Source organism: Pteropus medius, unplaced genomic scaffold (genome assembly GCF_902729225.1).
Source record: "Pteropus medius unplaced genomic scaffold, Ma_sr-lr_union100, whole genome shotgun sequence".
In the NCBI taxonomy this organism is placed as follows: Eukaryota; Metazoa; Chordata; class Mammalia; order Chiroptera; family Pteropodidae; genus Pteropus; species Pteropus medius.
The window spans coordinates 4,221,613-4,235,053 of NW_024352149.1; the positions used below are offsets into that span (position 1 = coordinate 4,221,613).

The 13,441-nt window shown below is 37.7% G+C and overlaps 1 protein-coding gene across 1 annotated transcript in view; it reads right to left on the minus strand.

The window, feature by feature from the left end:
- STX11 (syntaxin 11) overlaps nt 1–1,955 on the minus strand; it is a 44,144-nt gene extending 42,189 nt beyond the window's left edge. Inside the window, exons 1-2 of the mRNA XM_039846984.1 lie at nt 1,841–1,955; nt 1,522–1,709 (exon numbers count right to left, since the gene is read on the minus strand). Coding sequence (XP_039702918.1) covers nt 1,522–1,594 — 73 coding nt within the window. The 5' untranslated portion in view covers nt 1,595–1,709; nt 1,841–1,955. The remainder of the gene's footprint in view (nt 1–1,521; nt 1,710–1,840) is intronic.
- Nucleotides 1,956–13,441: the final 11,486 nt, after the last annotated feature.

Sequence of the window (13,441 nt, forward strand, 5' to 3'; positions counted from 1 at the left end):
CTCCCTCCATTCCGCTCTCACCCCCAGGAGGTTGATCTGAGTGGATTTTTCTAACAGGCTTCTGTGTGCTTTGGCTTCCCTTGGGCTTGGCCAACAGGGCACTCCAGCAGGAGAGCAGAAGCAGGGGATGAGGGCAGGGAATTTATTCCAAACAGAAGGGCTCTCTGTGTCCCTCAACAGAAGGTCACTGTTCTCTAAGGTGGCCCATTATACATGATTCCTCTCCTTCCTGGTTCCCGATTCGTCTCCCTACTCAGGCGTCTCAGGCCCGGGGTATGACAGCCCAGGGGGATGTCCCTTACAGTTCCCACCCTGCTTACACCTTTATAGTAGTATAAACCTTATCTATAAACCTTTCTTGAATTATTCTAATCTGAATGCACCATCGGTTTTATGTTGGCACTCTGATACAGGATCCTTAAACTCAAGATTTAAATGTACAATTATTAGCAAACATCGGATCATTAAAGAATATAACTCCAGAATGCTAACACCAGTGTTAGAGATAACCAGTACTTATTGTTCGGTTACAATGTGCCAAGCACTGTGTTAACGTTTTCATATATTATTTCATTGACTTCTCGTCACATATTTAAGTCTCCTGGCTGCTGTCCCAACGTCAGCAAGCAAAAGACCCTGGATTCAAATCCTAGTGTCTGACACAAAAGTCCAAGTTCTTAAACACTAATGAAGAGTCTAAGAACATCATCAAAGACCACAAAAGTACCAAAAAATAAAGCAAATGATTTCTTTCATCCTGTTACCTACACTCAAAGAGCAATGTCAAAATCTAAGTAAGCTTAGAAATATTATTAAAAGAAAAAATAATGCAACAGATAACTCATAGAAAAGCAAATTTTTGTTGTTCAGTAAGCTTATCTTCCTGTGCATGGTTCACAAGGAGGGGTAGAAAAAGTGGTGGAAATTGTATTATTTTGGTATTAATTTTTTTCTTGCCTATAATTCCTGAAATGACATTGCTGTATTCTTATTTTAACATAAAGTGCAATTAAGTGAAAACTTTCCTCTGATAACTTGACATACTTGTAAGAGGTCTGGAGTTTAGCATGTACTGGCTGCTTTATGCATACAAATAGAATATTTTCTGTGAAAGAGAATGGGCTAAAAAAAGCTAGTCCAGAGAGAGTAGACTTGATCTGCTTAATAGCTCTTAAGGGAAACCAATTTTTCTGCAACTGTGATTTTGCATAACAAGTTGCAAAACTATTTTAAGATGAGACTGTTACTCAATACTCATTTCTGGTAAACCCCTTTTTGCACCATGGCCCTGTCCTGCAGAACTCATAAAAGTGAAACAAAAGCATAAACAAAAGGTAACAAATAAGCCGTGCCTTTTACAGATAATAATTTAGTCGTAAGCCTTTAAATACTGGTTTTGAATCTGAATAATTAAATTAGTTCTCAATAGCATAATTTTCACAAATAGGCTAAACAGTTTTACATTCATATGAATTTGTGCTATTTGTTTAGAAACTATATTTCTATTCCAAAAAGCCTTACATTGGGGCTGAGATTTGATTTTCTTCTCTTTTTCCTCCTCTTCATCCATTTCATCCCCTTGCTGCAGCTCCATGTCTTTATTCGTCTTACTTTTCCCTTTAACACACTCTTCAGATGGACTTCCTTCCTTGAATATGGTTTATAATTTCTGTGAGTTCATGAACCACAGCCAGCATCCCTCCATGACCCTAAAGAAAATTTAAAAATATAATATTGGCACCACAAAAAAAAACATGTTTCATAGGATGAATATGTTTTTTAAGATGAACATACTAAAAGTAATAGTGAAAACAGATTGAAATCTGAGTGGTAGACTCACAAGTTCAATCTATAAAGTCTTTTCTTGAGAATACCGGCCTTTGGGACGATGATCTGTTGAGGAGACCTTGGAGACACTGACAGATGTTCTTCTCAGTCCGCAGTTCCTTACCTTACTTGTGTACCCCAAGTGTAAGGAGGAATCTTTGGTAGGAGCTGACGTGGCCTTGCATCACTAAGCTCCGGGTGTTGAAAGCAGGCCACTCCAGCTGATTTCTTTAAACCTTATTTTCTACAAGTTGGTGATGGGCAAAGATGAATTATGAAACAGGAACTTTTGCTACAACTCAACATCCCTAGTCACAAAGAAACATTTACAAAACAAATGCCCCCCACAAATCAGAATTGATTACAATGCACGTCTAAGTGGGGGACATAATCTATTCATACCTTATTTCTTTCATGGTCCTACTACATCATCTCTCCAATTTAAGTAATGAGTGGACCCCTCTTCAAAGAAAAAGAATATATGGCACCAAGTGTTGATACATTATTTCTACTCTAATGTTACCCAAATATACTATTAATACAATGTTATCTACATAAGCATAGTATAAATTCCTATGGCTACAGACTATAAAACCCAAACAAATCTACACACTAAAATATAAAATTGATGATATTATAATAAACATTGATTTAATGTTTTGATGAAGCGAACCCCCAAATCTTTGTTCTAAAAGTAGAAAAGTGCACTGCAGTACTTTACTCGTTGTCTATGATTCTCTTTATTTCGAAGACAATCGGCACTCATTTGAATGATGCTAATTATCATTGCTATGATAGTTTTCCTTTTAAAATATACATTTATCTTGAATCATCAATTCATGAATTTTTCAGCTTTATTAAGATATAACTGACAAAATTGTAAGACATTTAAAGTGTGCAAGTGATATATGTATATATACATTGTGAAAAGATTATCACCATCTAGATAATTAATACGTCTATCACCTCTCATATTGATCTTGTTTTTGTGAGAATATTTAAGTTTTGCTCTCAGCAAATTTCAATTACATATGACCATAGTCACTATGTTTGCGTTAGATCCTCATACCTTATAGCTGAACATTTGTACTCTTTCACCAACCTCTTCCTGTTTTCCCCACCTCAGCCCCTGGCAATCAGTTTTCAGCTCCATTTCTATGAGTTTGAGTTTTTTTAGAGTCCACATATAAGTGATACCATGCGGGATTTGTCTTTCTCTGTCTGTCTTATTTCACTCAACAAATGTCCTCAAGTTCTATCCATGTTGCTGCAAGTGGCAGGATTTCCTATATACACCACATCTTCTTTATTCATTTATTCGATGGACATTTAGGTTGTTTTTATGTCTTAGCTATTGTGAATAATGTCACAATGAATATGGGAGGGCATACGTCTTCTTGAGTTACTATTTTTGTTTTCTTCAGATATACAAATACACAGAAGTGGGATCACTGAATCATATAGTAGCTCTAGTTTTAATTTTTTGAGGAACCTTCATACTGTTTTCCATAGTGCCTGCACCAATTTACATTTTTACTAACAATGCACAAGTGTTCCCTTTTCTCCACTTCACAGTCAACACCTATTATCTCTTGTCTTTTTGATGATAGCCATTTGAACATTTGAACAGGTGTGAGGTTTGCATTTCCCTGATGATTAGTGATATTGAGCACCTTTTCATGCACCTGTTAGCCATTGGTGTCTTATTTAGGATATGTCTATTTAGTTCCTCTGCCTACCTTTTAATCAGATTGTTTCTTTGCTCTTGAGTTGTATGTGTTCTTTACATGTTTTGGATGTTAGCCCTTAATCAGAGATATAATTTACAAAATTTTCTCCCATTCTATAGGCTGCCTTTACATTATGCTGATGGTTTCCTTTGAGGTGCTAAAGCATGTTTATTTTTTCTTTTGTTGCCTTTGCTTTTGTTTCCCTATGTTTTCTTCTAGGAGTTTCGTGGGTTTAGGTCTTAAGATTAAATCTTTAATCCATTTAGAGTTGATTTGGGGGCATGGTGTAATTTAGGGGTTCGGTTTCATCATTTTGAATGTGGCTGTCCAGTTTTCCCCACACCAGTTATTGAAGATGTTGCAGTCACAAGGCCTGTGTGCTCGGTGCATCAACTATTTAATATTCAAGAGATCAGCATTTGGAATAAAAAAGATGTATTTATCAAAAAGGCCCCTTTACAGAAGATGAGAGCATTCTGGTTTCCTCAAGTCCATCTTAAGCACTGCCTTCAAGCCCAAGTGTCTTTCATCACAAGTAGGAGCAGGGGAAGCGTGGGGGATGGGGAAGAGGTGGGATCTAAGGAAAAGCTCAAAATCTCCAAATCCCTTTGTTTGGATAAGACCCAGTCCCTTAAATCTTTGATAAAGTCATTGACACAAGTCTCAGGCAGAACTCCTTCAGTCAATTTGCATACCTATAGAAATGCAGGCCGGAATTAAAGTGGAGAGAGGCCATTCCCTCTGTTACTAAGAGACTATTGTCTCCTCATTATATATGCTTGTCTCCTTTGTCATAAATTAATTGACCATAGATATGTGTGTATATTTCTCTGCTCTCCATGTTGTTCCATTGATATATGTGTCTGTTTTTATGCCAATACCATCCATATGTTTTGATTATAATAGCTTTGTAAAATAGTTTGAAATCAGGAAATGTTCTATCTCAGGATTTCTTTAGCTATTTGGGATCTTTTGTGGTTCTGCACAAATTTTGGAATTATTCGTTCTATTCCTGTGTGGTAAGTTGTTTTCTGTTGCTGCTTTTAAGATTCTCTCTGTGTCTTTAACTTTTGGGAATGTGATTATGTGTCTCAGTGTACTTCTCTTTGGGTTCAGCCCAGTCCTAGTTCTTGGTTGTCTCTCAAACCTTTATGATTGCCCAAACTACCTTCTTTGTTCTTAGTGAGTCCCAGTAGTTAAGAGTGTACCAAGACCTGTCAGTGTCCCCCAAAAGAGGATTTCAGTGAGCACCCCAATACAGCCTGGAAGCTTGAGGCTTAATTAAGCATCAGCTTTTAAAATGAGCAAATAAGCCTCTTTCAGGGAAAGACCTGGAGATGCGCATTTCCGTCTGTTCCATCTCTGCTGAGCCCTGGGTAGAGGTTGGGGTGGGGTGGGTAGCTGATTAAGAAGTGCTTCTTTTTACAGTCCTGTGGGACCTGGAACTTAAGTTCTCCTGGCCACCAGAGCCAGGCGACTGAGGGATGCAATCCCTGGGCAGCAGCCATAAAAGCCAGAGTGTCAGACATTTGCACAAGCTCTTTCTAGAGAGACACTAGCGAAGACATGGAGGTGACCAGAAGAAGAACGTAGAAATGGCACTCACAGGCCGCCCTGGTCTCTGGGGAGGATCACAGTCAGCCCCTCACTGTGCTTTAAATTATGAGCCTGAACTTCAGAGTATAGCTTTTAAAATATGCAAATAGGCCTCTTCCAGGGAAAACTGGGAGATGGGTGTTTGGTGTTTCTGACTGTAACCTCTGTGCTGAGCCTTCGGGAGATAGCCCCAGGACTAGTCGTTTCTAGCCTACACAAACTCCATTGGCTTTCAGAGGTAGGTATCTGGTGGAAGTCTTTATAATTGGGGCACTAGGTTGGATCCGAACCCTTTGCTCATCTGGGAGAAGCTGTGAGTTGTACTTTTTCTCCGGACTGTATGTGGCTATGCTGTGGGTGAGGTTCATGGTGAGGGTGTGTCCCTGCATTTGTTTTTTACCTTTGGCTGTGGATTTTTTGTTTGTTCAATGTGTAGGAGTCACTCAACTAGTTTCTGGAATTTCTTTCAGAGGGAATTTTTTATGCATAGTTATAGATTTGGTGTATCCATGGGAGGAAATGAGTTCAAGAGCCATCTTAGACCAGAATTCTCATCAATCTATGCTTTTAATGAGTTAATCATTTAAAAACTCTCCCTATAATAAAATGCCAAAATACAAGTTTAAATTAAGGAAAAGGTCATTATTGACTATTTATGATCATAATTGGGGCTAATGAATCGAAATATTGTGTATGATACATCTCTCAAATGTAAATGTAGTAGTAACTGTGGAGGCACAAATGGAAACACACAAGGTGAGCCCTGCTTGCCCCACCTTATGGCTTTGAGAGAGATTCCAGCACATGGCACAAGGAAGAAGAAACCAGGCAGATTCCTGGAGGTGGGGAGATGAAGATAAGTGTCCAGGGAAACCCAGGTGACTAAAATTCATAGGACAGTATACTGGAGAGGAAAAGAGAGAGAATGGAGGCAAAACCACCTAAAAAGATTGGAGGGAACAGTAACAGTTGCTCACATAGGACCATAAATAATGCCCATTTCCATTAGCTAGCCTGGAAAACCACATAATTCACTGGGTAGCGTGGGCAGAAGAGTTTTGCCTTGGTAGAATGAAACTGTTTCCAAGTAATTTAACAGAACAAAATTCAAGAATACTCATGGGAATACAGAATTATCCAGCACCCAACAATGTATAATACACAATCTATGGCACCATTGAAAAATTACCAGACTTGTAAAAGGGCAGGAAATTTCAATTTATAATGAGGAGAAAATCAATCAATCAAAACGACAAAAATGTTAGGATTAGCGGGCAAGGATATTAAAAGTTATTTTAACTGAATTCTATATATTCAAAAAATTGAGATATAAAAAATATAAAAAAGACCTAAATGAACTTATATAGATGAAAGATACAATGTCTGAGATTAAAAATACACTAGCGGAATTAATGGCAACCACTGTTTTTTTATTGTCTCCATAATTTTGCTTTGTCCAAAATGTTGGAATCATATAGTATAGTATGTAGCCTTTTCAGATTGGCTCCTTTTACTTAACAATACGCATTTTAAGTTCCTCCATGTCTTTTCACAGCTTGATAGTTGTTTTGTTGTTGAATAATATTCCATCATGTGGATATACTCAGTTCATTTATCCATTCACATGTTGAAGCGTGTGATTGCCAGATCATACGATAAGAGTATTTTAGTTTTTAAGAAAATGCCAAACAGTTTTCCAAAGTGACTGTACTATTTCGCATTCCTACCAGCGACGATAAGGGCTTCTGTTGCTCCACATCCTCACCAGCATTTGGCCTTGTCAGTGTTTCAGATTTTATCCATTTTAACATGTATGCAGTGCTATCTCATTGTTATATTAATTGCTTTTTAGTTTTAATAGGTCATTTCTAATATATTGTTCAATATGCTGAGGGTTTTTACATTTACATTAATTTACATTTTTGATAAAAATAAATTCAAAGTAAAATTTGAATATCATTACTATTCTTTTAAAAAATCATTTAGCTCATTACTGTCAATAGAACAAAGTTATGTAAAATCTCATAACAACATAATGTTTTGCTGAAATGAAGGCAAAAAAACAAATTATATGAAATAAATATGCTATAACGTATGAATTATATTTTCTTATTCATTAAAACATTGATGATCCATCAACACACAAAACATTGATAAAATTAAATTTAGTCATTTTTAATATTTGCCAACTTTGAGTCACATATTTTTCAGTTTTCTTATTGGGAGGCTATGTTTGCCAAGATAGGATGAAGAACGTATTTCATTTAACAGTTTATCTTCATTTATAATTTTAAAATATTTAGAGGTATGGAATGGTAGCCTCGATTTGGACTGTTGCCTTGGGACCGTCCTGTCAGGGGAAGGGGTGTCACAATTTTTGAGAATTGTTGAAAAGTTGTGGATAGTCTCAATAGAAATGTGCACACACAGACAAAACTGATGTGCGTTTCAGGGATTCGCAGGCTCCCTGAAACTCGTCCAGGGACTCTAGATGTTCCTTCGCTGCAGGTTGGTAGCCCCGCCCTCCAGCTTCCCACACATCACTGACGTGTCATTTTCCTAAGACATGGTGCTGAGATTGTTGTTCTCTCACCTCTTTCTTCAAACTCCTCCAGAGACCTCCATCCAGTTTTTGATGCACTAATTCCTTCAGTCAGCCACTTAAAATATTCAGCAAAGTAGCCTCAGACCTCTCCCTGCATTTCCTTCCTGAAGCCCAAGACTAAGCCACTGCCAATTTGTACAACCTACTGTTCTCTGAATGTATCTCCAGACTTTCCAGTTTCTGACTTGATTTATATATTATTTTTCCTCCTGAAGCTCCCTTTTCTTTATCTCTGCTTTTTAAAATTCTGCCCTGACTCAAGGCTCTTGGATATAACCTTTCTTCCAACTCTACTTTCTCTAAAAGAACCTCTTCCTTTTCTGACTTCTCAGAACACCTGTTTGTATATTCATTCTTTTACACTCCTTCCTTCGTTCATTCAATCTATCATTCTGTAAACTTTCTGAGTGTTTACAGTATTGGGTACTCTACTGATGGCTCCTGCTCTGGAAGAAGGTGACGGATGAATGGGTATACATCTAAGAGAAGCCTGATGAAGGCCCCAGGCCAGAGTGAGATGCACAAGTTAAGAATCGATTGCTAGGCTCAGAGCCTGGCTCTGCCAAAACTAACTGGGTGACCTGGGCCAAGTCACCTCACCTCCCTCTGCCTGCTTTGTTATCTGTAAAACATATGATCATTATCTGCACCTACCTCATAAAGCACACAGGAGGATTAAATGAGTTTACTATGTAAAGATCTGAGAAGAGTTGCTTGGTAAGTAGTAAAAACTCAATAAATATTATTATTATTATCATCGTTGGGAATGTGTGTGGGGGGGGTGCAATTGAGAGTAGATTATTTTGAAAACATGTGTCTGAGAAAACCTTACACCCCACCCTGCACTCTACAGTGCTTGTTGAAGAAGATTAAATAGACATGCACAGACTTTCGGCTGGGCTCTTATTTTGAGTGGATTTAAGGAGCTGGTTATGTATGTTTCAGGTACATTTGATGACTTCTGCACCTGTAGTCAATTTATTATTTCTTGACATAAAGAGTGGTTTTTAAAGGTCATTACTCCCACTTGCATTTTTAAAATTACTGTAGAGCTGATAAGTTTGCAAAGAAGCTTTAAAAAAAAAGGCTTTTCTATAAGGTTATATTAACACATCATGCCTCTAGCAAGACAGGGCATTCATAGGCATAAAGTCAGAAGACCTGATTTTTAGGAAGACAGGCCACAGAAAGTATAGGTTACAAAGTCAGCAAGCAGGTAAATGGCCTTTTAAAATATTACAAAGTGTTTTATTAAAGTAGGGAGTGTTTGAAAGCAGGTTATCTGCTTTTAATTTATGAGTTGTACCTTTCCTAGCTGGATAAAGTGAACAAGCTATTTAAAGTTCCTGGACCGCAGTTTTATTATCTGCATTATGGGGATCATACTTCTATTCAGGATTAAATAAGACAGTGTACATGAAAGTGCTCGAAAACAGAGAACGACAGGAGGGAGGCGGGGAGGGAGGGCAATCCCCAAATGTAGTCCAAAGAAATAGTCGGATGCTTGACTTTTTAAACTTATGCTTAAGGTAAGAGTGCACTTGAGGAGTACTTTGTTATGGCATTGACTTTATGAGTTTAAATCCACCATCTTTTTGAACTAAGTGCATCAAGTGCTTTGCCTTTGTTGAGCAGCTTGCTTCTTCCGTTGTGACTTGAGTGGCATGTTAACCCGTTACTCACTTTCACCTTTAGAATAGTCGAATTGCATTTCAGTGCCTGACTGTGAGTTATTGTGACTCAGAACACTCACGGAAGTTGACTACATGCAGAAAATTTTATGATAAGCAGAGTGAGAACATGGCAGATTTCTATAAATCACTTTTTCGAGAGCTGAGTCACACTCTTTGCTCTGAACCTAATTTATAGGGCAGTGTTTTATTTGAGGGAAAATGAGAATTAGTGGCATTTATCAAGATGATGATATGTTTCACCACTAGTGTAAAAGAGCAAGTTTTACAGAAAATGTAAACTGTACACCAGAATACTTGTTGTCATAACTATTTCTGGCTCTTTGGTAAAATGTTAGGATGTTTGGCTGAATCGGATATCATTCACTGTGCTAGCCACTTGTATGTCTTTCCATATCCATTTTCAGGCATTCTACCTGCTGCTCTGAGCTCCAGAAGGCTTAGGCAGGAGTCTGGAAAGCAGGATGAGACTGAGTCGGGGTATTTCTTCTCCGCTGCTTGCCCTTGATGCTAAGGTTCTGGTGGTGGCTGCGGACATAACCACCATGGCTGCCCTTGATCGCCAGCCTGCTAGGGGCTGTGGGAGGAAAAGGCTTCCTGCCAGCTGCTTATTGTGGATGCCCCAGTTTTCCTTCTTGGTTCCCTTTACCCTACCCTTACCTGTGTTAATATAACAGATTCTTGTCAAAATCCCATCCAAAAGGGGCTTGTTTTCTGCTGTGGCCTTGCTGGATATATTCTCCACTCAGCAAAACTTATGAAATTATTCGGGGATGTGGAACCCACAGGGAAATAAATCTCAACCTACTGAATATGCATGCTGCTTTTTCCAGATGATTTTCAGATATCTTTATCACTATGTCCACTTTCTTAAAATTTTGCTGAAATAAACTGAAATATCACATGTGAGGCTCAATTGTATTTCCCAGAATTCCTCTTCCTATATGAGTCTGATTAGGGAGGGCTGTAGGAGACAGTTTTGTGTGAGATTTGGAGGGAATTTTTGTAGCTCATGCATATTGTTGTTTACCTGCTGGGTGGTCTTGTTGATGTGAGGCAGGAGCCAGGCCTCCAGCTGCTGCACCTGCTCCAGGATCCCCCTCTTCCAACTTTTGAGCCAGGCATGTGTGACAAGCTGTGTCATGAGGGGCCTCAGAGTCTGCAGGACACTCATCCCATCAAGATCTGCGTGAGTGGGAACTGACAGGGGTTTCACTCTGTCCTTGTGAACTCCATGGTTTTCTTGCTCTCCTCCACTTTACATACATCTTCCTTTTCCTGTTTGCCTGTTCACTTCCTGTCTGCCTATTTTCTTGCTGTCTGCCTGTCCCAACGCCAGCCTTACAAAGTCTGCTTAACCAGCAATCCAATTGTGTAAGGTCAAACTACCTTTGTGTGTGTGTAGATATATACATGAAATTAAAATATTAATTTTTTTGTATCTTCTCTTTGAGTACTTTAAAGTCTGTATTCAAAGTACTTTTTTTCTTGATTCCTTTTAAAGATTTTTCTCTATATCACTAACTTTCAATAGGTTGATTATGATGTGCTTTTTTTTTTGGTATTCTTTGGGAAAGAGCTTAGCAAGAAGTTCATAGGTATAACACCAAAATCGTGATCTATGAAAGAAAAAATTAATAAATTACAAAAATTACAAACATTTTTGCTGTGAAAGACCTTCAAAGAGAATGCAGGATTTGCAAGCCATGTATCTGACAAAGGCCTTATATCTCAAATATATAAAGGACTCTCAAAACTCAACAGCAAACAATCCAGTTAAAAAACAAGAAAAAGACATGAACAAATATTTCACCAAAAAGGAGAATTAGGATTTACTATATGAATGGGGAGGAGGGGCACAAATGTTCAGTCTATAGCACCATATTCTAACCATCAGAAAGAAGAAATGATGGAGAGGAAACCTCTTCCCTTAATATCGGTCCACAGAGGTTGCACAGGTTGTTTACACTTACATCCACTGGCCAGAACATGTGGTCCCATCTAACTGCAGTGGAGGCAAGGATTAATCTTTACTCAAAGGAGGAAGGGGAAATGAATATTGGGAGACAACAAGCTGTCCTTGTCTTGGGTACCTAACATTTCAAGGCTTTCCAAACTTTGGCCTCATCGTCCACCTGAGTTATTATCACAGCCATCTCTCTGTCTCCACTTTCAGATTCTCCTAGGTCACTGTCATTTGTCATTGATTTGAAGCATAGATTCGATTAAATTACTCTCTTGTCCCATAATTTTCAATGGGTCCCTACTATTGCAGATTAAGTCCAAACTCTTTTACTTAACATGATATGAATTTCCTCCATTTCACTTTGATCACTCTCTTCTTTCCTACTCTTTTCTGTTCCTCTCAACTGGCCATTTCCTGAATACACCATGAGATTTCAGTTCTCCCTGACAGACCCCTCCACAAGAATGATCTTCCTAAAAGGTCATCACCAACTTTTGAAACACAACACATACTTCCAAGACTATCCCAGATGATATTTCTTTTATAAATACACTTTTTATTGCTTCTATAAAAAATAACTTACCTATTCTCTGAATAGTCACTGTTTTTATTCTGCCTTCTATTATAATAAATTATAAATTTTCATATTCATAATCATGATTATATTGTAAATGCCACTGTATTCACTACAGATTATTCACCTTTGTAGTTTTGGGATTACACAGTCTCCGAATTTTTACCTAACAGCTACATAACACATATTTATTAAATAGAATTGGTATGTAAGCACTGAATTTACTGAAGGAAAGAGAAAAACCTCAAGTCAGCTCTCTCTGGATAGCACTCATTTAAACTGGATTAAATGCTTTATCAACCATCTAGTATTATTGATTACGTAAATTTCTCTAAGTCTATTCGTACCCTTTTAGAATTGTTTTGACTGTTCTGTGTTAATATACAAAGCTTAATTGGATTTGCATCAAGAAGAACAATTTGTAAGTGCTATTTTCAGCTCTTACAAGGAAGTGACAGTTTTTCAATTTTTTAGCAGAAGTGTTATAACTTATCTCAGTCAAACACTTGCTAAGTCATTTCGTGTGTCACTTATATTGCTTTACTTTCTATTTAACTCTCAGTCCTATTCAGAAATAATTAAGGAAAATTTTAGTTTGATTGCTGCTAATTTTCTTATGACTGAAGGTAGAAATAAAAGTAGTTTCAATGTTGAATTGTTTGTGTTAAAATGTAACCACAAGACCTATCTCATATTAGTCTTTTGTCCATGTTGATTAAATTCATTAGCTACTTATTAGGTTCAGACAGGGGAAATATAGCTATAGAATTTAAAATAAACAATAAATTCCCAATTAAGATTAATAGATTATTTGAAAAGCAACCCCACATTGGACTTATAAGGACACTCACTTCTTTCTGAAAAATAGCATTTCATATTAACCCTTTTATACTTTTATTTTATTTGTCCCTCTGTCTATCTCCCTTCTGTCCTCTCTGACCTCTTTTTGTGTCCATAGTTCTTGTTTCTAATCTGATTGAAACTGTTTCTAATCTGATCGAAACTATTTCATGCACTTTATATTAACCCCGGTTGTATGGAAAGAATTAGGACACTGATCAGAACATTGGGATCACACATCGCTCTAGCTGAATCTTAAGCTAGAAGTCGGCGTAGGGAAGTACATGGGTGGATTAAAAATAAAGTCTAAGACTAATATTTTTAGTTCTAACTATATCCAATGTTGAGTCATTTTTTAACACAAGGACAGTCAGTTAACTTTCTAGGGCATGGGGGAAAAAAAAGAAAAAGAAAAACCATCCGAGCAGTGACTCAAGGAGTCATACAGGTACAATTAATGCTCCAGAGCTCCCATGGCATCATACCGAAGCTCATCTTCAGCTGAGACCACATCCTTGCTCAGCCTCTCCCCTGCCTTATTCGTCTTTCCTCACTCTCTTTCTTCTGAGAGCATCTTTCAATAAATCACTTGCACAAAAGTCCTGGTCTCAA